This window comes from Varroa jacobsoni, unplaced genomic scaffold (genome assembly GCF_002532875.2).
Source record: "Varroa jacobsoni isolate VJ856 unplaced genomic scaffold, vjacob_1.0 scaffold_753, whole genome shotgun sequence".
NCBI classification, from domain to species: Eukaryota; Metazoa; Arthropoda; class Arachnida; order Mesostigmata; family Varroidae; genus Varroa; species Varroa jacobsoni.
This window is the reverse complement of record NW_019213655.1, coordinates 62,937-88,309: the sequence shown is the minus strand read 5'-3', so window position 1 is coordinate 88,309 and position 25,373 is coordinate 62,937. Positions and strand designations below refer to the sequence as shown.

Below are 25,373 nucleotides of genomic sequence, written 5' to 3'. Positions count from 1 at the left end.
AATTGACTGACTCAAAATAGTCACTCAGAATTGAGAATTCAGATATAGATTACAAAGCCGAGGAGGCGAAACAACCGAGAACCATATGCCTTCCAAAAAACATATGTACGGGGTGGATCATTTCAAAGTCTGAGGGTCCTTATTTAATATCTGCTAAAATAACAAGAGTGTAAAAGGTAGTAAAAATACGCGTAAAAATTTTCCGTGAAAATTATAGAAATTTCAAGTGATATTTCTCAAAAGATGTTTGCCCCACCCTATATATATATATATATATATATATACATATACTCCGGTGGTGATATTCCGAAGCGAAGAGGACGATGTCTTCCTCAGAATTTTTTCAGGCATAATCCGGCCATCAAGCTCTCTTCATACAATGTCCTGTAACGCTTATCCAAATTGACACCAATAGAATATGTTTGAACTCGGCCAAGCTACAGATCTACGAGACTCAGAGAATCGCAGTGGGCGAGGTTTTTGTTCCGACGCACCGGTCTGTTCTCTACCGCTGTAATTGGGCAAGAGGCTGACCTAGAAATGAGTCGGCTTCCGGCGGTGCTCATGCAAATTCACAGCAGAACATTTTTACTTTTTGTTTTACTCAACTACCCATCTCCAGTGATCAGCAAACACTAGATTAGAGCATTATATATAGTGAACTGGCTAGAAACAATAGGCTGCAGTACACTAAGAACATCAGAGGAAGGGTTTGGATTTCTCTCTAGTAATGTATTTACACCTATAAAGGCGAGTCACATAAAAAGTACTTAATTATTATGCACATGCAGCATGGTACCACGAAGGTACCACCTTGAACACGCGAAAGAAAAAATGAGTTGGTAAACAGGAATGCCTTTATTGGTTACGAAATAATAAAAAGGAGCAATAAGTTAAGGAAATTACTGACGAACAACTTAAAAACGAGCTAATTTAATTTATCTTGAATAAATTCTCTAGACGCACGTTGTTCTCTTATACTATATAAACTCCCTGAAAAAAAGGTGCTATATCGAGTCTACAAGAAAAACAACGAGCAACTAGATTTCACTACGCCGTATCCCCATCTACGGGAGTAAGACATGATACAATGATAATATTCGTAAGCGAAGGCGTCACGGACCAAGCCAACAGTCTATCATATCCGTGTTACGATGACGAACTTAGCAGCTTTAGAGGTAACGGGAAAAGCGGGATGTTACCGCTTGCGTTGCAATACTCACTCACTTGCCAACGCTCCCCGTCACGTTTCGCAATGGTTAGCGCCGCGTTGTAAAAAGCCCAAGCATAAAGTCCGTCGCCTTTGTTCCGCCAAGATTTCTCAAAAATTTTGACTGCCTCACTGCATCATCACTACGAGAAGTTCTGTGATTCCATTTAAGTGAATACCGGCGCATGTCAGAAACAAACTCACGAGTACATATGTCCGCGTTGATGAGTTCGGGTCAACTACAACGTATGATTGTGGCTGTATACCGAAAGCCGAGTTTGGACGAGTGTGACCCGTTTTTTCTTCATACTGAAAGACTATCGATTTCAATCAGCGAAATTCTTCTATCTTGGGCGAAAATTTTGAAAAACTCCTCGACGCAAAAATCGACTGACGGCAATACTGCACGGAGAACCGCGACTCGTAAGAAAGGGGTAGGCTTTTACTGCATTCAGACGTCCTTCGATACTCGTACAGAGTTCGGTGTGGTTTCACTGGCTGAACGCCGTATGGGCGCACTCTCTACATACGTAGCCTGCGAGCTGGCTCTAGATATGTAGGCTAGTCTCGTCATCTGCTTCCCCTGATCCAGACGAATGCAGATCGAGGTAAGATGGTACACCGATGCGGAACTGAGATCGAATATAGATAAATGTCGTTCATTTGTTTCTATACTGACTCAAACGAATTCAAATAGGTCTGGTGCGATTTTCTCCGACTCGACTAGCTTGCTTGGCCGATTTCCCAAGACTTGAGCTGTGAATGGTAGAATGGAGATGGGGGGCCTTCAGATCCTAAGTGCTGATCCTATTTTAGCTGGCTCAATTCCTTCGTAGTCATCGAACGGTGCGCGTTCATGTACATTACAGGTTTATGGCATTGTTTCGTAGCAACACAAGTACGAGCCTTAGTTTCATAATGCACGTAGTCAACCGCATAATACGATGTGGCACTTGATGTTTCAATTCAATGATCCATTTATCAAAATGCTAGGCCAGCAAGGGGGACCGTGGCGCGTGCTTTGCGTGAAGTCGTAACCTAGATTCTATCTGAGTACCCTACTAGGATCGCTGCGCCGTCTTTTCAGGCCCCTTGGCCGAGCAGGCTCTGTTCGAGTCCACAGTACCCATGGCAACGATCAAGGAGGAAACCGGGCGCTTTTAAAGTAGGGAAATATGGTGTGGGCACTTGATGACATTTTGTGTTACTTTATCGTTTCAAGTGGCTTAGAACACTTTCTTCTTTCCCATCTCCATCCTAATGACAGTTAAGAATGAAGAACAAAAACGTCAAATTAAGGTGTGCCTAAGAGGAGTGGCTATAGTTGGCAATACATTTTACGCAAGGGGATCTTCTATACTAAAACGCCTGATGTTTACTGTGGGATAATGTTAGATGTTAATAAAACTCGATGCATTGCAGTGCGAAATCATAAGTAGGCGTTCAATTCAAGCTATCTGCAAGGTGAAACAAAGAAAAGTAGCTTATCTTACCTGTAGACAATCGGTTGACGCGTGTGTGTAGTCTCCATCTGCAGCATAGACCGGTTAAAAAAAGCTGGATGCCCGAAGTAGTTTGCATTTGTCAACGGCAAAGCTATTGTGAGATTGTGTTTGTCCCCGTAACTGAGATTCAAATCGAAGAGCAACAATACAGACAATGTCACAGGAAACATTCATGCATCAGACTAAACTCTGCCTTGACTAAGACATTTACTACTAAGCTGAACTCTGTTAACAGAGGAACGAGTAACAAAAGTCTCTATTGAGATTAGGTCACTTTAAGTATTGTGTTATATTATATATCTTATATTGAAGTGATTTCTTTATGGCTGGCTGCATTTCATTGAGCGAACACTTCTGCCAGACTCGGAGAAGCAATGAAATGTCAAATCTGAATTTATGGCGCAGGCAGCTGTCGCCATATTATTTCGAAGTTCGGCTTCTCTTTGTATTATAAATGTGAGCTAGAAAAGCGGATATACTTTATCTTTTCAGGCGTACGTCGTAGTTGGGATGCAGTGTTTAGCTGCTGCATGCAGGACTAGCCAGCCAAACAAGGCCACTCAATACCTACGTCACTTTAACGTATGACAGCTGCGACATAAGTCGATTTGACAACATGTCCTTCACCTGAAGTCGCCCCTTACACTGAAGATAGTTAGCACTATATACTGCAGGTGCTGTTCTTCACTACGGAATGGGGGCATAAGAACTCGACGAGAGTACAAAGCGTTGAGTATTTCATTTTGTCGCTGGGACATTCTAGCGACCTATTTTAGTTTTTATTTTTATTAAGGGAGCAAGTTTATTTATTGAGAAACGCACGACCGCAATGATCATCGACATGAAGGTTTGGTAGCCTTGTGACATCTAATATCAGTTGCCTCCATCATGAGGTACGCGACAGCTTTTCCCTTACTAGATGGAGACAGGACGACTAAACCTTCCAAGATCATTATGGGTAATATAATGCGAATACGATTTTAAATTATTGATCATGTTCAGTAAGAAACAGGTCAACAAAACGATGATTCTTATCGGTCAGCCATCTGCTATAGTATTGTAGGTAACGGACTACTCATGTTATTATTGAAAAGTTACGTGAGATGAATTGAATAGGGAACTTCCTTAAATATCGGTATCAATACATATTAACTATTCACCCATGTAGGTAATCAACCTTAGCGTGTACCGATATAAATATCGAAATTTGTAAATACCAATGGTAAGATTTAGCTGTTCCAAAGATTTTGTTGATCAAACCACCACCCCGATACTACTATGTCAGCCTCATGAGGCTGATTAAAATGGGATAGATAAGGAATGAAATTCAATGCGTTATACAATAGATTTATAGGTTTATCACGAGGTGTCTGATTGTTACTGATTGCTTCAGTAAAATTTTTGGTTAATTGCAAAAGACTCGTCCTCCTCCAGCATCCATCCTGTAGTACAGCGGCAAACAGGTATCGTTGTGATCCCGGTCTGATATCGTTTGAAGAGCAGCTGTCTACTTACCGAAAAAATACATTCTGCAGGGAAGAACTCGCACACTTGTGAGTCTTCATGAAAAAAATGTGTTCTTTACGCCTGCAGGAGTATACTCCTTGATCGCTGCCATTTCCCAATAGAACGACCATTCCTGACTCCTCGAGACCCACGCCGATAAGCGGCGCGCTACAAACAGATTCAATCAACGAACAGAGTACCCGTTAGAAACTATATGTGAGTACGTATCCATTCGAAACGTTGGTGTACATTTGTCTCCGACAGATAGAGTCGCAAGATATCTTAATATTATGGTACAATGCACAAAAAAAAAGCAAGCTCAGTGGTAAATAGGATTAAGCGAGAGTTGTGGTATACGTTTTCAAAATCACGGTATGAATTGTCCAGTCAGTAAGACCAGAATCTTTGTTCTCTAAGTAGTTCATGCGCAAAACCAACGTACGCGACTCGATCTCGGTCTTCGGGAGAATCATCGTTTCATCATCATTTCATTATATCGGAAGTACGCTGGAGTAATATTTGGGTTTAACTATCGGAAACACTTGGAGCCAGTTGTGCTTAAATCGTAGCTGATTCTCTCATTGAAAATCACCGCGTAAGGTATATAATAGTAACTAACGAAGATCCTTGCTGGTATGTGTAAGGTAAATTAATTAGTCAGGAATTGTCAGGAACTTTGTGTAGATATCCTCGATCCTTTAGTATATTAAATATGTATGCAAAATGTAAATGAATGAATGATTAATAATTCACATTAATTACATGGGTCAGTCAAGTACTACATATGATTGATAAGAGCATATAAAGTTTGCCATAAACTAGACCAAGACTAGAGTTTTGTGCCTACCACGTAGAATGCCAAGTGAAATGAAAAAATGAAAGGAAATCAACAACGAGAACTTTTTTGCGGTCTATGCGCAAGCATACTTCTTTGGCCACCCAATCTCTGCCGCTTTTTCTTACGTGTCGTTTTGTGACGATAAGAGATTGCATTTCGAATTTCGAGACATTGTCACCTGCGTCGTCCGTTTACCACGTAATTGTTCCACTTTAGTTAGCTCAACTTTTTTTTAGATTTATTTTACTTCCACCAGACTAATTGCGTAAAACTGTATTACAATGGGTTCCGTACAATTGGACACTCTGTGCCTCCATCCCTTCGTCTCTTGAGGTCAATTTAGAGGCCTACTTTCGTTTATATGAGTTTCTCAAGCAGACGAAGTTCTTGCGGCTCCTACTCCTTGTCTTCGGGTACGTTGCCTAGGTCCAGAACTAATCTGGGCAGATTCTTCGTTCCACAGATTTTCGTTGCGCTACTTTTAAAACTAAGCATATGTCTAGTTCTCTTAAACAGTTATTACGGTATACTAACTAACATGCACATAAATATATTTTGTAATTGAAGGTCTTCTCGGATATCATTCCATCACCGCTGTCTTCATAGCCGATCGCCCTCTATCCACCACTTCGCAATACGGCTACACCGCCCTAAGGCAGCTCGCCTGGGCTTGATTCTGACACAGGCATGTCCAAGATTATCCGTCAGTGTCGACAGGTCCAGATTAAGCTTTATCTTTCTTCTGCGTTGTGTCTCCCTTCTATGCTATCTATCTCTTCCTAGCTTTGCTGTCATTAGCATTGCATAATTGACGCTAGCAGGCAGCAGGACAAGCTGTCAACTCGGATTTCTTGCCCCCACAAATTTTCATACTTCACTAACAATTAGATGGTAAGCAAGGGGCTACTGTTAGCACGTTTACGTTGACCTTATATTTGCTTGCCGTCGTCTCTTCTAGTTTCTTATCGTCATCTGCACGCAGAAAGGGGCAGGGCGAGGTGTTCCGTTAATTCAAACCTAGATAATGCACTTTAAATGACCATAATATATTTAGAGATAAACACTCGTACACATATAGACGTACACCATAGGAAGGCGAATTAAGATCGCCCGTAATTTACAGCCAAGTAGTGCCAACACGTGACAGCCCGTCGCATCCCTAAGAAACTGCTAGCGGAAATCTTTGCATATACTTTTCGTTCTTAACCCATTATCCTGCCTTCAATAACTTCAGTTTTCTATGCTTCTGGCCATCAGCTAATGTTTGTTGAGGCAATTCTTACTTGCTGCTGCCGTTGCCTCTGAATAGAGCACGAACTAGCGCTGTACGTAAGTGCCCAGAAGATAAAAAGAAGAATAGGGCAAATGAGCTAACATCAGCACCACTTGGAGCGGCTGCGGAACAGCTGTGGTTTGCCACTTAACGAAAAGGAGACGGCGCAGGCCGCGTTAGGCTGCGTGAGAGGGTTGAGAAGCGCAAAACTGACGCCGCCAGCGGCCCGCTGTCTGCCTACCAACCTAAGAGAGCGGCAGAAATTTGAGGTGTGCATCTCACGATAAACAGAGCTATGCATATAGACTTAGAGGGGCGTGTGCACAGACAAAGATAGAAGTGGCATACCTCCACTCTCGTGACAATCAACTCGTTTAGGTCAAGTAGCAGTACGAAGCTACGAAAAGTTACTAGTACGACGGATGGTGCAGGTTTGCTGTGAACGGCGAAGAGGATGAGAAAAGTGCTGGAAAATAGTGGGCATAATAGCTGTTTGGGCTGCCACCACAAGTGCTGTCCAACTATAAAGTCGCCTTAGGACTAGGGTTCAGAGCGGAAATCGGGGCATAGCTTATCCTAACAGCCCCTCCTGTATGCACAAAATCTACTGGATAAAACTATGAATAAAGGCAAAACCTTTCATCTGCTAGAGGGCACAGGCGCGCTTGTCTTTTATGAAGGCATACGTGCAAATGAATCATTGTTCGTTTCAACAGCATAGAAAAAGGCGATGAAAAAATGTTCCAGCAGATAGCAAAAATGAATAGAGGATAAGTTCATTTTTCAATGCGTTTGAGACGATTTTGAAGCTGCCGCTTGGGGTCCGTATATTGCTGTAATTTAGATGGGGTCGGTCGTTTTCTAAATCAACGTTGAATAGAGGCGTCGATGTCCTGATGTTCTAAGACCAAAACATGTCGCGGGCTGTTGACGGTAAATAGTCAGTGAAATTCCCTTAAGAGGTCTAATACGCGTAAGCGCTGGAGATAAGCGGTCAGGAAATAAATCGAGCTTTAATAAGATTCGAAAAAGTTCGATTTGCTATTGATTCAAAAGTTAAAAATAACTTCATCAATCCGTGTCATTTGCCATCCGGTACGTTATTGCCATGTTTAGAATAATATAGGCTCAAGCAATTTTATTGTGTCCAAGCGAACTCGGAAGTATTTTGCTCCATGGGCATATCAAGAAACAGTTTCATGCTATTTGGAACTCATTGTGAAAATAACTAGCAGCTAATTAGTAAATAATCTTGGATAGATGAAACAACAGTTGGTGGCATCGCCGGACGTAGAATTTCAAACATTTAACGTAGCTAGCTACAATTCGTAGGAATCGTACTATTGAAAAATTTACTACAATGGCTAACAGGACTGGAAAATAGGCCACGCCACATTGTTTGGGCCTACACGCTTGTCACTTTGCAATAGCAGTAATCTCGTTATGCGTGCAGATAAAATTTCACTCAAAATTACATGTGACAAAATACGTATACTAGCCAATCGGTGATTTAAAATTTTCAAAAGAAAAAATGTTTATATATGGTAAAATCGGCATATAATTATAAATTCTACGAAAAGCTGACGCTTGCGAGGATACAATTTCCTAGTTGAATTAGGCCTACATATGTTGATCATTTTAGCAAGTGTAAATAGCAACAGAGAAAATGCAAAGCAAACCTGTTTCGGTCATTAATCTCTGTTTAGAAGGTTTTGCTTATTTTTATTCTATGTTCAATAATAGAAAACGGCGTTAGTTTGCATCAGAAAGTTTGCATGGCTTTCTCTGGGGTACTTTTACTGCGCACCGACGCTACAAACACATTTAGGCCACGGTAATATGCGCTCCATTGATAACTTACGTATAGCTTGCGCTAAACAGGAAGCATATTGCAACAAGGAAGCACACAGTAAATAGAAGTCGCACGCGACGCGTCGCCCACAGCCGAGACCGCCACACCGACGGAGTGTGAGCGCCACCAGCGCCAGCGATTGCGCCCGTTGTTCCGGACCCCGTTAATAATCTGAAATGTAACACAAATGTACGAGGGCATCAATAAATAGAAGTAATTGTATGGGTCTTCAAGTATGAAGAAGCTAAACGAACCGCTACGCAAGCGCAAAATCGATAAAAGGCTATTTCTCACTGTAAATCAGGAGCATATCTTTCAATACTGTGCAAGCAACTAGGTAACCAACACATCATTGCAGCATGTAAAAAGCATGATCGTAATTCTTCCTAATAATAGTTTCATGTCTACTGTTGTTGTTAGGCATTACTTCAGATGTTAGGCTTCTTCCAACGTTGAATAAAGAATGTCTACGCCAGGTTTCGAACCGAAACACCACATGCCACTCCTTTTGGTGCTCAAACAAGCTGCCGCTATACAAATGAATCTCTAACCACCTGCTTGACCATGGTAGATCGCCGCGGGCAAGCAATAACTTGGCTCCTAGCCAACCTTTAAACACATTCTATAGGTATGTTCATGAAACAATAGACAATGACGGTGGAACGGACGTTTAATTTCAACGCTTAGCAATGCGTCGTGGGCAACACAGCAGACGAAGCTGACTTTAAATGTTTTAGCATTTAATTAAGCCGGGTCTTTTCAAACGAAACTGACGGTTTGCGAGATGAAGACCCCGACTATTGAGCGACTGGTTTTTTATTCGGTTTCATAATGCTCTTCCTTTCAATGGCCGCCGAGACTATAATGGGAATTTTGGAGCCTGTGGTAATGGCCGACCATTCGAAGCTCCGGTCAAATGGCGGAAGCGAGTCTACAGAACAGCTTTTCAACTTATACGGACGAGTGGGCAAAGGGCAACAGAATTTGTATGTGTCAGCGATGATTTTAAGAATAAATAGGAACGATTCTTCCGGTGTTCTTATTTATGTTGCACACTACACTAGTCGAGCGTTAGCTCTTTTGGCAGTTTACGGCATAGTCTTGTTTGATGTTAGGTCCTAATTGTTAATCTACTCGTCCTGGCTTCGTGATAACGTAACGGTAACACACGTGCTTATTGCGAATGCGCGGTGGCCTAGGTTCAAATATATTTCGATTAACGTTGGGAGCTATAAAGCAGTGGCATAAACCTCGAATATATATATTCAGTCAATACATAGCAAGTGAGGTTGGCCACTGTCAGCTTCACTTGATTGGGGATTGCTTTGAAAATGTATCGCTCGTATTTTCATTGTGGACCACTTAATTAAGTGTGGTTTAGTTACCTTGGTTTGAATGCGGCCATAATCTATTGCATATTGCACACTCGGCGAAGGCGTCAGTCGAACAGCGAGCAAAAGTTCGAATAGAGCAGCTGAAGATTCGATCACCGACTTTTTAATTGTAATCCATTGCTTCCTATCCGGTAAGCGAGATCCGTCACGAACATCGATTGGGTGGAAAATGCCCAGCGCTAGGGTAAGCTATGCGGCGTACTAATAGGTCGTTTACTTAGTCTAAAGGACATTTCGTAAGCGGTCGCACGGGCGACGACGCCTTCTTTACGGCCTCATTGATAAGATTGTCTCCTTCGCGTGTAGAACTCGTAAACAGCCGATATAGAAATTGGCTTGGTGTGCTTCTTAATTACTTTATGTTGGACACATCGGTGTCCGCGGTAAACTAATCTTCTTTTCTCTGGCGTGTCAAGGGTCCAAATTCCCGGTAATGAGGCTTATTGTAATGTTTCGACCTTTGCTTTTGTGTGAAGAACATCACGCGTATCCCCTATATCAGCGTCAAATTTAAGAAAAAAAAATTAATTATACAAATAGCTCAACCTGAATGTTTACTTATACGACACTTTCCTAGTCTGTCTAGGGATAAGGTAAGAGTGGTTCTTGTAAGCGAAAAATGTTGTTCGAGTATCCAGGTGTATATTAAGCCCGCATTAACTCGCAAAGACTCGCCTTATTGGGTACGAGTAAGTCAACGTAATCGGCAATTTGCTGACGCGGATTTGACGCTTAGAATTTCCGGAATCACGGGTTATTAAGGCAAAATGCGTGTTACATCATAAAGGACAGGATCACATCCACTCAAGTGTTAAGTCCAATAGTAATCAGGCCAACAATAGGGATATATGTTGCCGCGAAAGGCTCCAGCCGATTCAAGGACGGTACAGAACATTCTATATGCTTGCACGGCGAAGCAGCTATTAGTACGTAGCATCCAAATGAATTCCCACTGCTAGAAATCCATGCTTAGAAGAGCTAACACAATGGGAAGGCCCCGTCTAAAAAAACTGCCGCAGACAATTGAACTTCGCCTATTTTGTCAATAAGGATTTTTCCTTGCACTTGTTGCTATTGGCTTGGGTCGTCGTTGTGCTAAAAATCGTAACGGCAAACATTATTAAGCCTACAGTCAGCCTCGGTAATTTAATGATTTATTAGATTTTTGCAAAAGGGGTACATATGTACAATTATAGTCGACCACAAATGTATTAAAGATTCATCGCGTATCGAGGCCTGTACAAGTCGGATTCTATTAATATGTAAATTGTTTACCTACTACGTTCTTTGCTCAATAAACCATAGACAATATAAGATCGTTTCATAGCGTTCCAAGAGTGTCCGGATCCATGGACGGCCAGACATATACAGAGAAATACGGATGTCAGTGTTTAGTTAACTCTGTTAGATTCTGAGTCAGTTTTCGGTTAACCTAACTTTACCGGCCTTCGAAAACTTCCTGGCTAAACGCTTCCGTACCGTGCTAATTGTAGAAATAGGCATATTTCTATATCGAACTATGCCTTCTTATAATGCAAAACTAAGCTGTGATATATGTGTCAATTCGATACATACATCAACTGATGAAGGTAACAAATTAAAGCTTTCTCATAAGTTCAATGTAAGCTAAGATTAATATGGATCCTATAGGGAAATCAGTTGTTTTTTTGACGTGCCCATTGGTGCCCGTAGCGATGACTCGAACGTTACGAGTAACACTCGTAGCCCAGGTGGCCCAGGCGCATTTTCGTCCATTACTGTTCTAACTGCACCAAAAGCATCGCGTTCTACAAGTAAAAAACAGCTATGAGCGTGTGACGTGGCGCATCTATTTACCGCTCACGACAAACCTTACCTGTAAGGGTGTGATGTGGCAGCAGTATTTATGCTGTTTGATGATTTCATGAAAGCCGCTTGGGCCGCCGGAAACCGGAAGGCCCCGTTTTTTTGTTCGTTTATACCACACCGTATTGGACTGCCGTACTCCCTCGATGTTCTAAGTGAGGAGGAAACACAAACAAAATGTCAAAACAATTTAGTTATTGGATAAATATATAATATTGTGACAGCTAAATAGAGAAAATTAATACTTTGGTGATGATATTTTTTTAATTAATGACCACAAGCCAAACTCCCGCTCAAGGTTCTATTGCAGTTTCTGGTTCCGCAAGCTGTCGCTACAATAAGCTTTGAATACATTATTCTACGCGTGCCTCTTTTTCCTTGAAAAGGCCTCCTTCACCTTGCCAGCCGATATTGGATCGTGCAGAGCTTCAGCATATATCAATTTAGGCCTTAAAGTATCAATTTTAGTCGAGTTAACAGGAAAAGTGTTGGTTTTGATTGACAGTTGGTCTTTCTTCATAGTTCGATTAGATAATCCGTTGACAAACAGGCCGGATAGAAGGGCAACCGTCCTGAATTGTGACGGAAAGATGTAGTTAATTGAGGAAGGAGGAATCTGACGTACCATAAGACCGACGTCACTGCCTTAATAACCTATCAAACAACAAGGAATATAGGAATCAACCTTTTTAGGAAAAGTTTACTTTGGTTCTAGAGATACGAGACGAACTTTTTTGGGATAAACAGACGGTTAACAGTTGACGTTGTGTCACCACCCGAAAGTTTCGACCCAAAACGAGACTCGCAAATGTGCGCGCCTTGGACAATGACATTCGTCTATCCATCTAGGGAAATCAACTTATAACGTTAACTTTCTTGCTGAATACTTTCTCAGCGCTTTAGTTGTGATGCACTAGCCTGCAGTGAAAATATCTGATCTTTCAGGTATGCCTCTGCCTGCAATAAGAACACACAAATTCAGCCTTGATTTTAAACAATCCGCTCAAGTATTAGTGTTATTGAAATAACTTCTCGTAGACCCACATAAAAAAGGGGTCAAGATCCAAGTTAAGAGGTCATTCAGAAGTCATAATTTTTATACATGAAGCCACATGTCATTCCGGCTATTAATACATGTATAGACTGATTATACCTAGTTAGTGAACGTACGTACATATGAACGCAGCAAAAACTGATTCGAAACAGATGACAAACAAGATTTTCGTTGGAAGTTCGATGTTAACATATAGAAACGGATATCCCTCAGATTGGTTGTTTTGTACTACTGCTATCTGAATAACGTTTTGAAAACTTTTCTATTTTTTTTTTTACTCCTCAATCCTACTTAGTAAATAGATAACGCGATTATGGTCAGAGTCCGACTCAGAGCAACGACGATAGACGACGTTACCTGTCAACACAGGTTGTATTGTATTCATTCATTTGCTTAGGTCCTCATCGCTATGAGCTGAACATTTCCTTCAGTCGTATGCCATTCCACATGAGGTCCACATGAAGGCTGATCAATAAGCAATACTCAGCCATTATGTGAGGGCTAGACATGGACCCACTAAAACCACGTGTAATGCTATACTGCTGTGACAAAAAAGGCACAACTACTGGCATATTTCCTATATATGCATTTTGAATTCGAATCTCATATGCTCACCCTATATTATCAATAAAGGAAAGTCATTTAGTGAGGTCATATATATATATATATATATAGCGAGATTATATTAATCGCTATAAAATCCACGTAGCGTTTCAATGGCCTTAGCAATCCATGCTCTCTTCTAATGCGGCTCTATAGCTTTTCTATTATACTACTAAATTATTTTCTACCCTATGTCAGCTTTTCACAGACGCAACGACAGTTGCTAGTAACAGCACCATCAGCAATGGTGGCAGCCGTCGGAACATATTTGTCGGCCAAATAAATACGATTAAAATCAGCATATATATGCTGGTTGCCCTCGCTGTGCCAAGAGGCCGCACCGATGATGCGGGCCGAACGTGGAAAAAGAAGAACAAAAAAAGAACAATGAAGTGAAGCACGCAAATACTACAGGTGAATACTCAGCCACTCTCCCATAAACTACCTCCGAACTGTTATAGCACAGTTGTGGGATTGGTCGGTCGTCAATGGAAAAGCCAATCGAATCCTAAATGGCTTTCGAACTAAGCTTGATCAGAAATTTCAGCTCAAATTGTGCAAAGCTCTGTCAGCAGATTAAAGAAATCATACTTCCAGCAGTAAAATCGAGAGAACGTATAACGGAGAACTAAGTAACGGAAATTTCCGATAGAATTTCTTATGACACTTTCTATAAGAGTGCATGAAATAGAGAATGGCATCATTTTCTACAGGTTTGTACGTATGAAACCGTCCAACAAAAATGGTCTACACATTCTAGAAAATCTAGATTTTCGATTGAGTTTAATATGAAGTCAAAGTGTTTTTTGTGGACGAGAACAAAAATCTTCGGACCTCAAAGTGCCTCACGTATTCCGCGTCCCAATGCTGCGAGCAAGAATACTCTACTGTTCGATAATCGAAGCTGGAGCGTTAAAATCAAGTCCTCTATACCGAACATACATATATGTGTACGTACATACATTGGATGAAAGCAATTGTTTGTTGTTCGGCCATTCTTTAATACACAAGTTAAAGTTGATTGCGATCGAGTTAACGTTCGACAAGCTTACAAGTTCAAATAGTAGCTTTCGTCATTTTACAGCTTTACAATATGAGTACCACTGATGAAGGCCACTATAGGGCATTGAATGCTAAGTTATTTTTTAGGCTCGCCTACACCTAAGGGTGTGGGCAATTTAACCTTATTCTTTTAATCATTTAATGAATAATTTTATCATTTAAAATAGTATTTTAGCTAAAATTATAATTAATAATTTTAATATTTAGTTAATAGTTTAAATTCTTCATGTATTCTAGGCGTATTGAGCGTGCGTCATGGAACATGTATTTTGTGCAAAAGGGAACGTGCATCCGTCTTTACGGCCATCCACAAACATCGCCCACCCTATTCGATCCTAGCAGTCCTCGTACCTGCTAGCTTTTCCTGACGCCAATACGACGAGACGTCCCGTAGCACCAATACACACAGCACAGCTTTTTCTGATTTGTGGTAACAGGGTGTCGGCACATACATATTCGACCGAGGGCACGTACCATGTCAAATTTCTATGGCGAGATAAAGACCAAAGAGAACGAATAATTTGCCATCTTCTGCCGCTTTACTGCTGCCCGTCGGTGATGCTATCAAATATAGGACGATTCCGAAACGCATCATTTATAACTCGACCTGTTGGATGTGTGGCTAACGCGGCCATAATTCCATATGGCATTTTTGAATTGCACGCAGCGCATACATGAACGATGAAAAGACTTGACTGGAAACTAGATGTGAGCACGCAATGGTCGAAGCAAAAACGTAAGATAGCTCGAGCCACTGACGATGCCAGAGAGCCTCATGGTTTAAATGTGCCCACAATTAATCACAACGACATTTTACATAGCTTTAATCGTTACTGGTAACTAATGTTCTTGCAATAGTGTTTAATATAGATGATGATTTCTACTGATAAAACCACGTGCTCTCCAGTTCTTTAAGTTACAAACAAATTCGTAATTCAATCGTAGACTCATCGGAGGGTGCACCGCACAACAATAAACATAAGCAAGATTTACTAAACCTATTTCTTTTATTCCTTTTTGTATTAACGCAAGCTATATCACGCAAGGCCGCTTTGAACCAAAGACGTTCGGGCTCAACATAGTTCAGAAACCTGCCTGTCTATGTTTCCTAGTTCGTTGTGACAATGATATTCATTACTGTGACTTTTCTACCAGCGTCAAGTGAAGTTGGCACCCCTGGGATGCCTGCTGTGCTACTGGAGAACGTCTAAATTTAAATATCTCTAAACTGGGAGCCGAAGTAAATAATCACGACAAACGACTCAAAATCAACTGCTTTTCTGATTTCAGTAACTCCTAACTGACATCAGGTATCAACAGTCATTACAGAGTCACGAATGGTGAGTCCTTATAATTCTGTTTGTTTCCATATGAGAGATCTGGCGGCACGTACATACGTGCACCGCTCTTAGCACGTTTAGCGCAGCGAACGACAGTTCGATTGTTATTATGTGCACTGCCCCACTTTTAGTTGCTTTATTCTACCTCAGTCCATTCGTTTCTGCTGTCTTCCTATGTAAACCACGCGTTATCGCGATTACCCCTATTGGGATGATCGTTTGGCGTACGCCGTCGAGAATATTTAGCTATTCCCATTCGTCCTGCCCTGCCGCCCCCGCCGCCTCCCTTCCCCCGTCTAGGGTCAGGCCAATCACATCTATCGCCCGTTTCCACACAAAATTTCTTCGAGTGGGCTTTCAGTAGTTGATTAACATCTTTTCGTTCGCATACCTATCCTCTCATGTCTTGACTGATACTGACAAAAGCCTACAAAGCCTGCGAGACTAAGCTATACGAGCGCCAAGCCCCTAATACCTCTTGCGAACCGTCCGCAGCCCCCGTTAGCGACTTCTCCTGTCAACGTCAAGGAATCGAGAGTCTTAACGAACTGCTTCGTCTTTACTACCTTCAGTACCACCATTCCGGCAGTTGGCGAAGCCATCGCCATTCGTGGGCACACAGATGGCTAATGGACGTACCCTCTTTCGGAGGCATAGCGTCGGCGTTTTTGGCCATGATGCTTTCCTGCTATTTATCTCATTTCTCTCGCTTTGTCGATAAATTTCTCCTGCGGATCTAGCTGGCTCTTTTACCTTCGTGTAAGCTCATTGGTTGTCTTTGGTAGGCTTGCGGGAGTGGGAGCGGCGCGAAAGCTATTCGCGCGCGGAGCAAATAGGTTTCGTCGAATCTCTAATGTTGTGTCCGCCTATTTTAGGCTTAGCTAGCCAGGATAGGTTAGGCTAGGAAAGATTGACCTCGGAATGATGCAGTGGTTAGATGATCATCTACTAGGTGGAAAAACACAGAAGCCTGGTAAACACACTTTATGTCGGAAGTCGCTCAGTTGTTTTAAGCAGTGCTTAACAGCAGTTATCCAAGTGCAGCTCGAAACATTTATGTAAATTAGAAGAACTTCGATTAGGTTAGAAGGTGGGCGACCTGTTGTGATCTAGGTCCGAACTCGGACATAGATAGGCTTTGTTTCGTTTAGGTAGCTAGACGTTTGATGGGATGTCTAACGGTAATACTGGACATAATTGTTGAAACATAGAGGCTAGAAGGTGGACTCATGGTATTCGTGATTCATACGATTCTGAAGGAATAAATTGGCAATGCTGTTGATGAATTTATTTTAAAGCCTAGATAATTTTATTTATAGCCTATATAATTATGGGCTAAATTAGGAGTATTTGCTAATGATTCGCCAAACCCATTCGAAGAGATACTTCGCAATTTCTTGAAACGGTCTTACATAATACTCGCGTGAATGGTTTAACAATGAAATTTATTGTTTTAATTGATATTAAATTTATTGTTTTTTATGAACGTAACAATTTGTTATCAATGTCATTTATTAGTACGTTCAGTATCCGTGATCATATGGTTGCGTTAGTTAAATGTTGCGCTTGTACCCTTTTAAAAGCCGAATTTCTTACAGCCTATGAACATCTTCTTTTGTGACAGGGGAGTGTTTTTATGTAGGCATAAACTGAAGAGACTGCTTGCGCTTTCGTTTCAGCCTACAAAGGTCTACAACTCCATAACGATCCAATTCCGATAAATATCTTTCGTCTCATCTAACTCGATATGGGCTGTCTTCAACAAGCCGCGCATCTTCTTTTAGGGTCAGTTTACCCGACTTGTTTTAGTGGGGTGTCAAGACGCTTGCCGCGTTCCAACGGGTCAGGGTACAGCAGCCGCACACGTGGGGTTCTAACGGCAACGGAAAAGTGAACGAATTATTCTGTCCCTCTTGAACTTGTTACAGTCTCAGAATTGAAGAAAGGACGCCTGACGGGGAGTAATATGCTAATACAGGATGTTGCTTGTCCTGCCCGTTTGGCGGCTTTATGCAGGTGATGAAGGTTCGTCGTGAATACTAAGCGGGTATATCGCCAATTTGCGTCATCGCTGTCGATCAGGACGTGTGTGCATTTAACGATGACCATCCGGCCTTTTCAGGTGCTCACCTACTAAGGGAACGACTAAATGCACTGATGGATAAATGACGAGCAGGAAGGGTAACAACAACAAGAAGACAGTGACATTGATACGCGTTTCGTTTTTCAACTGTCGAAGAGTCTACAGATTTTCTTTTCAACAGGTGAAATAATGGTAGTTTCATGTTGGTTTTGTTCACAAATAAGGTCTGACTAGATGGTACTATTTTGTAGTTTGAGTTTTTATGAAAAGTTCAAAATCTCCCATTCATCAAAACCGCAAAAAATTCACTCCAGCTGTGAATGTGCATGCGAACGTAAGTAGCTCATCTCGATAATAGATAAGGGGTTTTTATGGTGATGCTCTACTTTCTTTAACATAACGTTCCCTTTATTGTGAGAGACCTGCAGAATTTGGCTCCTTTTTAAATTCGATTTCGTATCCCTAACTTCACCGTGGAGAAGGCATAGAAACAAGGAAAAATACGAGATCGCAGAATGAAAAATTTGTGCAATTACACCCCATGTCCCGAGCTCGGAGTCCCATCCCACTCGGCGGCCAAGAGGTCTGGACCCCTGATTGCTTTGAGGCTGCTTTGACCTACTCTGATCCTTACCTCGGCGGTAGATGTTGAATTATTAAAGGACCAGCAACGCAAATGGCGATAGTAAGGGCATCGGCAGCGGCAGTCGAAACAATAGCTATAGGGCTAACAACACCCTCACCCTATGGCCCTGACTGTACCCTGTTTGAATGGCTTCACTCCTATCTGACTTTTCGATATATCACCGTTGGGTCTTTTCTTTACCTTGCACGCCTCCCAATGCCAGGCCGCCTCAGAGGACGTTTTAATGTCCATATCCACCTTGCCACAGAACCTCCAAAATCTATTTGTCTAGAGATAAACTTATTCGGCGTACAGATTCCCCGTCCTACTGAGAAACCCTGCCCAGTCATCGTCAAACCTAGCGGGTAGCCCGAGTAACGAGAGAACTTTTCGAAGGGCGAGTCCAGCCGTTTTCATTTTTGTCGTTATCATAATCTTCAGTAAGCCCCGTCTACTTGAGAATTCAGTTCTCCAAGGACACGACCAACTGGCAAAGCAACGGTCCGTTTGGAGTTTGACAGCTGTCTACGGCTTACTTTAAAATCGTACGCTACTGCTTCAAAATTGGTGGCACAATGTTGTTTGCGATGACTCTGGTCGGGAAATAGCTTAAACGCAGGCGGCCCTGTCATCGGTCACCGCACCTACTGTGGCATTCCTATAGCAATTCCCAATAGCGACACCGTACGAGTGACATGTAAGATAATTTGGCTAAGTTAGACGGGCCGCTTGCGGAGAAAGCGCCCCACATTAAGAATCACTAGCGGAGTGGCCAAAACTATGATAAGCTAGCTTAAGGGCCCGCAAAGTAAGACTCTCGAGAGAATCGAAAATGAGCGCAACAAAAACAGGCGCTGCCCTACAGGAGACCTGGGCATAAAATCTTTGCTTCGCTTCATTCAACCGTCTCTGACAGAGATAAGTGATAAGCAGTGGGTATTCATAACATATATGAGATGGAAGAAAAAGTAAAAATAGGCTTACACATTTAAAAAAAAAGCGGGCTTACAGTTAAAGAGGTGATAGAGTTAGATATGCTAATAGTGATCTGTGTGTACTTTTTTTTTGTCTAATATAATAATAACTAATGATCGGAAGCCTGACCCTGGTTGTTCTTGTGATTGGCAGGGCTATAGCTTTAAGTATACTGCTGTTGCATGACAATCAATGTTAATCAAGCCCGCTTCATGTACTTACTATACATGGTAATACAACAGACCACTCAATTAGTGTTATTGCGCCTTAGAATATATTATATATTCTCGAGTTAGAATTTCATAATTTTTTTTTTTCTAAACGTTAGGCATAACCATGATGCGATCAGATAATCTTACGGCTGTTTTTTTTTTCCACTAAATAACGTTCAGGGCACACAACTAATTATAATGATAAAGTCATAATCAATACATTTTTACCGTATGTATATGTGTCGTTTTACTATAACGGTTTCCCTCCTAGCACGTAACATACGTACGGACCAAAATAGCTATGCAGACATTAGATCAGACTCTAGTTAGTTGCCTGTTTAGAAATCAGAGACGGTACATACGGAGGACCACTTATAAAGGTTACCTGGCTAGGAACATGTGCCTTTTAGTTTTCGCAACAGCGGCCAAAGTGAGTCCAGAGTCAGTGTCTGTGAGGCAGGCCTAACCGAGAATCGGCCCAGAAAAGCGCAGATACCTCTCTGAATCGCAAGGTAAACGTACTGGCTGATTCGCTTAGACGACGGACATGACGTGCCGTGAACGTCACGTCTCAGCCATTGTTGCCAATAACCCTCTTGTAATGCGTGCAAAAATATTATATTTTTCATTGCTGCAGACGACTTCGTAATGTGTAAACACAATAGTTGTCTTCTGTATCAACATCACTCCTATCTCTTTTTAATGGCAGAGGACTCAACAGCTTAATACGCGCATCTTACTTTGTGATTACGGCCTAATAGATTCTAAAGATAACAGCTACACGTAAAAGCCCGGCACGATGGACAGTGGCTGAACCGAATTGGAATACAGGCGTAAATATATAAGGAAGATTTATTCAAATTAAAACTCTAGAATATCTTTGTTTACCTTAACCAACGAGCTCAAAAGTTCACGATTTTGAGCTTCCTCTGTGCTTATGTTACGTACGATTCTTCCAAGGCTAGCTCGTACAGAGTCTTCCGAATTTACAATATATTCAAATATCAATTTTTCTATGAATCTCATTATTACAGCTGTACTTATGTGCTGCGTGAATGTGGTTGGGGAAGACTTTTCGGACCACTGTGATATGGTGACCCTGTCATAGCATCAACCCATCGTATGGTGCTGTTTAAAATATAGGCTTAACAAATTCAGCGAGATAGTTACCAGCACTAAGGATATATGTAGAATATATGCCTAGGCTAGAACCACCTGTGCCAAGCCAACTTCCCTACGTAACTGTATGCCTGTTTGAAATGACCGATACTATCGCCCATAGCGATAGAGTCATGGAAACAGAAAGTACATATACATAAATAACTGTGGATAGCTGAACAACACATTACTATTCAAAGACTGTCTAAAGCAAGGAGAGGAAAGGATTGTCATAACTTCCAGCATGAATTGACCAGCAAAAGGCCACATTTTCACGGCCAACGTTTTCATTATTCATAATCGTGTGGCAGCTGTCCTACTCTTAAGACAATTCAAAAAATTGTGTGAAAAAGGGCACGTGTGTTTGCCTAGATAGCGACTGAGATGGTGGTCCTTTAAGGTGCATGAATCGAATACTGTTTTTCTATAAAAAGCAGGCCTCAATAGGTTGTTTTAAGGATGACCACAGCTGAATTCTGTCGAGCCTAAACAAACAAGCTGTGTTGGACCACATGAACAACCCAGTTTCTATCGATTGGATAGGTGACTACAGTTTACTCAGATATGACAGTCCTGAAAACCATGGAAACAAGGTGAGCTTTAGCGGATTGATGTTTGAACGCCTTATGCTTCAGCTCTCCATTAGGATATTCGCTCATGGTTTTGCCTGGGTGTCGAAACCCCGCTGCGTGTTGTTAGCACTTGTAGAGATATGGTGACATTGAGCCCAGACGTAAGCAACTGAAAAATGACGCGAGTTTTTCAGCGACCCAATAGCGAAGTACTGAGCAGAGCGAGACGCCAGCCGCGCGAAAATATAGTAGAAGGGGCGTCCATAGCGGGGCGAAACATTATGCAGTTCAACAAGAGCAAATAAAGGCTAACCGCATTATAATTGATGTAAGGCTTTTTATTATTATTATTCTTTTTATTATTAGAACTTAATGGTTATTTAGTATACAGTATTCTGTCGTCGTTCATTAGTTTCGACTTACGCCGCTAAACATTGTCAAATCAAATACGGGGAACCACAAACTATTAAATTTATATTTCATAGTTGAAACAAACTTCTTGGCCGCGTAATTACTCATAATGCACACTGCATTTATTATTGACGGCAGGACGTGTCAGGTTCAATTTGAGTTTCCTTCCTGGCCGGCGAAAGCTTGATACCGCTTCGAATTTCTCTACATCTTAAAAATGATTGCAGGAGTTGGCCTGAGCTATGCAGAGGAAACTGCATACCGAAATTTTCCGTCATGGACCTTTTCCACATCCTTGGGGCTATATATCTTCTATTGTATATATGGATGTAGTGTTAGCGTCAATTTGTAAAGGCCATTCTTTCACAAGGCCCGCAACAATGCTGGAATGGCAGCGTCTCAAAATAAGACTACGGTACTGTTTGACAGAACAGAAAAAGAACGCCCTTTTATGCTTTGCTGTTTTTTTTCTTTATTTTTTCATCCTGTGACCCGTAGCCACTTTGGGCCTGTCTGTCTGTCTGTCTGTCTGTCTGCTGATCGGCTGAGTCGTGAATGACACGCTTCTTTAGCTTTTTGGCACTGGTTGTGACGTCGCCGAATTCTCGCCAGGACCGTGGTAACTTTTGCAGGCCTGCCAAAATGCAAGCAGCGTCCCGTGCGCTCGCTATCTACCGCACGACCCAAACATGTCCCAACATACCCATTCGTAGATGAACCGTTGGATGCTGCTGGTCCGACAGCCGCGGGCGCTACGATTGAGTTTCGAGACTCAGACACAAACTAACACCCTTCCCGCCGTCGTCATCGTAGACCTGAACATTGAAAGCTCCGAATACTCAAATCCCCGAAGGGATCGCGACAGCAGCAGTAATAACAACGGCCGCCTGACGCTGGCGGCGGTGTCGGCAGCGGCCAATAGCAGCTGGACTAACAGAAAACACAACCAACGAACGAACGAACGAATAAACCGAGTTACGAGATAAACGAAGCGCAAAGTTTGCTGTTTCAGTTTTCACGTATCCGTCCAATACCGTCACCTCGTCTACTCGCAATACAGAACCTGTACGCCGTCTCTGTATCGTTGCTAGGCGGCTGGCCACTAGAGAATAGGATGTCCTTTGGGTACAAGATCTGCGATTCTAATATGGGAGATAGCAGATACTTTCAAAGCAGTGATTATATATTTCGGCCTCGGGCTTCCAGCCGTCGTTCTGTTGAGTACTATGTGCTCTGAGCGGATAAGTGCGTGCTTGATCCAAATGCAGTCGGCTGAGCCACATAATCAAGTATGTCCGACACTAAATTAATTAGGGGGATTCCTTGTCCATTTGTGCGTGTGCTTATAGGTTGATGTCGTTGCAGACAGTCGCTAAATAATGCATTTATTATATTTACGCAGAGAAAAAAGATTAAGTTCGAATAAAATGGTTAAAATTTGCCTACCTTTGTCTTCAGGGCTGGGTATTTTAGAGAGCTCTCTGCGCCGCTTTCTCTTTTCCTATCATCAAATAGAACCTGCAACGCGAACTTAGGCGGGTTCACAAAATGGACTTGATCACGCTCTATTTAGCAGAAACCCACCAGTAATGTTAGCTGACAACACAGCAGTGATTCACGGTTCTGTTTGTTAAACGTAGATAGTGATATAGAACAACGAGTAATGTAAAACAGATGTAAAGGATTGGGATGACTGTTGGTTACATCTGATCGAACAAAGCCACGTGTCCGATCGCACCCGCCAGCAACATGTACATGTATGCATGAGAGACATTGGTTCTTACAAACATGTAGCCCACAAAATGTGCGATGCGACTTGTTGCGATTGGATCAAGGCTTGCCATGACAATATATGCCATGAAAGGCTCTGAAGTGGCTGAAGAAAAGGAATACTTAGTTACCACCCACGGGTGGCGTACATGTTCACGACGTATAACATAGAAAAACGCTTAGGGTAATGGAAAAGATATATCGTGAAAAGATTATTTTGACGCCATTAGATCACAAGAATTATGTGTTCAGTGCGATGAAGTAACACAACTTATACGGGTTGTATTTATGAGTCAAACGTTATTTTCGTACATGCGGTACGCGTCCACACCTTGTTAACTTCTGTTACAATGTCTACTGCCCAGCTCACTTCCATTGGCACCACCGTTATACCGAAACAGCTTTATATGTATGGAGATAAAGTGGGTATATTTCTGACTGGAGTAAAAGTGTTCTCAAGATGGCTTTAGTTGCCAGATGTTATATATATAATAAGATAATATTTATATGAATATTATTTTCTGTCTGTCCAAAACAGTTGTGGCCGTTCACCATTATTTCACGTTTCAGCGATCAGTAAGGTGGTTGGCAGTAACAACGAACGACCCACAGGAAAAAAAACAACTTCAAGCTCGTTATGCCGCCGCATAACAATGATATCTTTTGAAATATACCCTTGCACGCAATAGAAACACGCATGTGCGGGTCAAAAATGGCCATAGTGAGCCGATTTGTACATATAATATTGTGAAACAGTGATTTCCCGTTCCTCTCTGCAAGTCTCGTGGCCATGCAATCAAAGACTACAAAATAGGCAACAGCCGATAACGTTATTCAATAGGCTGCTTGCTTGTCGCCTAACCCCATTACGATGAATTATTTGCGCGTTTTGAATCAGTCCAGAGAATGAAGGGCGCGGTTAAGTCCTGACAAGTTAGAGATGGGGCGCTAATAGCTCTCTGTCTGTCTCTGATCTTTTTTTACCATTCTTCTCGGTACCGCGAGGCGTAGATATGCCTGAGGTAACAGGAAGACTGTCGGTATCATACCCAGTCACGCTAACTAGATCAGCAAATATTCGTTGGTCATGAAGCCTTCTGTCCTGGATTTAACCGAAGCTTGAATCTGATTCACGAAAACACTCGGTTCGTTATTTGTGTCAGGTGTACACATGCGCAGGACAGGTACGTCAGGTACGACATTTATGATCACGATCGCTTAAACGATAATAGGAAACAGTAGATTCTTCTGCTTTGAATAATCTATGTCTGGTAATGGTTCCCTTGAGCTCATTTCGGCATTGCTCATTTATGTGGTTGTGCGCTTTAATGAGGTTTTCGCTCGAATGTATGTTTTTCAATACTGTTGTTATTACTTTAATATCGTCTGGTCTGGTTAATTAGGAATACCATGTAAATATATCCTCAGTGTTTATTCACACAGACGTAAGATTGATTAGATCATGTGTGGCGTGTTATTTAAGTACAGTATCATGAAAAAACTTAACTAGATGATACATTGATATAACGCTCTGGAAGGTTAAGGTTATGAACAATGTCCCAAGGGAAACCGTGATGAGCCTGAACACATGTGAATTATTTTACGTTATGCACTGAAACGGTCATTAGGACCCTAAGAATGTCTGGTAAATGGGCCAATTCGTGTTCTGCTAACGCTTAACGAAAACGTCAACGACTTCATTCAAATACGTTGTTAACTTATTTTCAATATTCGTAGTAATATTAATAATAACAAATATTATTTCACATTGAAAATGTTTACATATATAAACTGGGAAATAGTTTATATACAGGTAGATCGTGCATAATTGAATTTATCAATAGTTTCCACGAAAAACCGTTTTGTATGCATGTCCATATGTTCGTAATTAACGTCACAAACTTTCGGATCCCCATCGGTTTTCTTTTGGAGGTGCTGCCTCTAAAAGGCTGTTTATAGAACTATATAACGATAGTAATAAATGAAAGCACCACCAAATTTGAAGGAAAAAGGGTTAAGGTCAAAGGTACTGGGGAAGCAAACGAACCGCTTGTGCCATTAAGGCGCCAGTTAGAGCTTAACTGC

General features: G+C 41.7%; 1 protein-coding gene across 7 annotated transcripts in view; it reads right to left on the bottom strand.

The window, feature by feature from the left end:
- The window catches only part of LOC111263286 (galactosylceramide sulfotransferase), a 45,344-nt gene that overhangs the window by 8,032 nt on the left and 11,939 nt on the right, over positions 1–25,373 (bottom strand). For 4 of the 7 annotated variants that reach the window (XM_022838235.2, XM_022838234.2, XM_022838237.2 and 1 more), the window contains 4 exons: positions 11,434–11,574; positions 8,194–8,355; positions 4,231–4,389; positions 2,704–2,835 (listed from right to left, as the gene is read on the bottom strand). In XM_022838235.2, the coding sequence (XP_022693970.1) occupies positions 2,704–2,835; positions 4,231–4,389; positions 8,194–8,355; positions 11,434–11,483 (503 nt within the window). In that variant the 5' untranslated portion in view covers positions 11,484–11,574. Of the gene's footprint in view, positions 1–2,703; positions 2,836–4,230; positions 4,390–8,193; positions 8,356–9,569; positions 10,072–11,433; positions 11,575–22,964; positions 23,175–25,373 lie in introns of those variants that run through there. The other 3 variants (XM_022838238.2, XM_022838236.2, XM_022838239.2) reach the window with 3 other exon arrangements.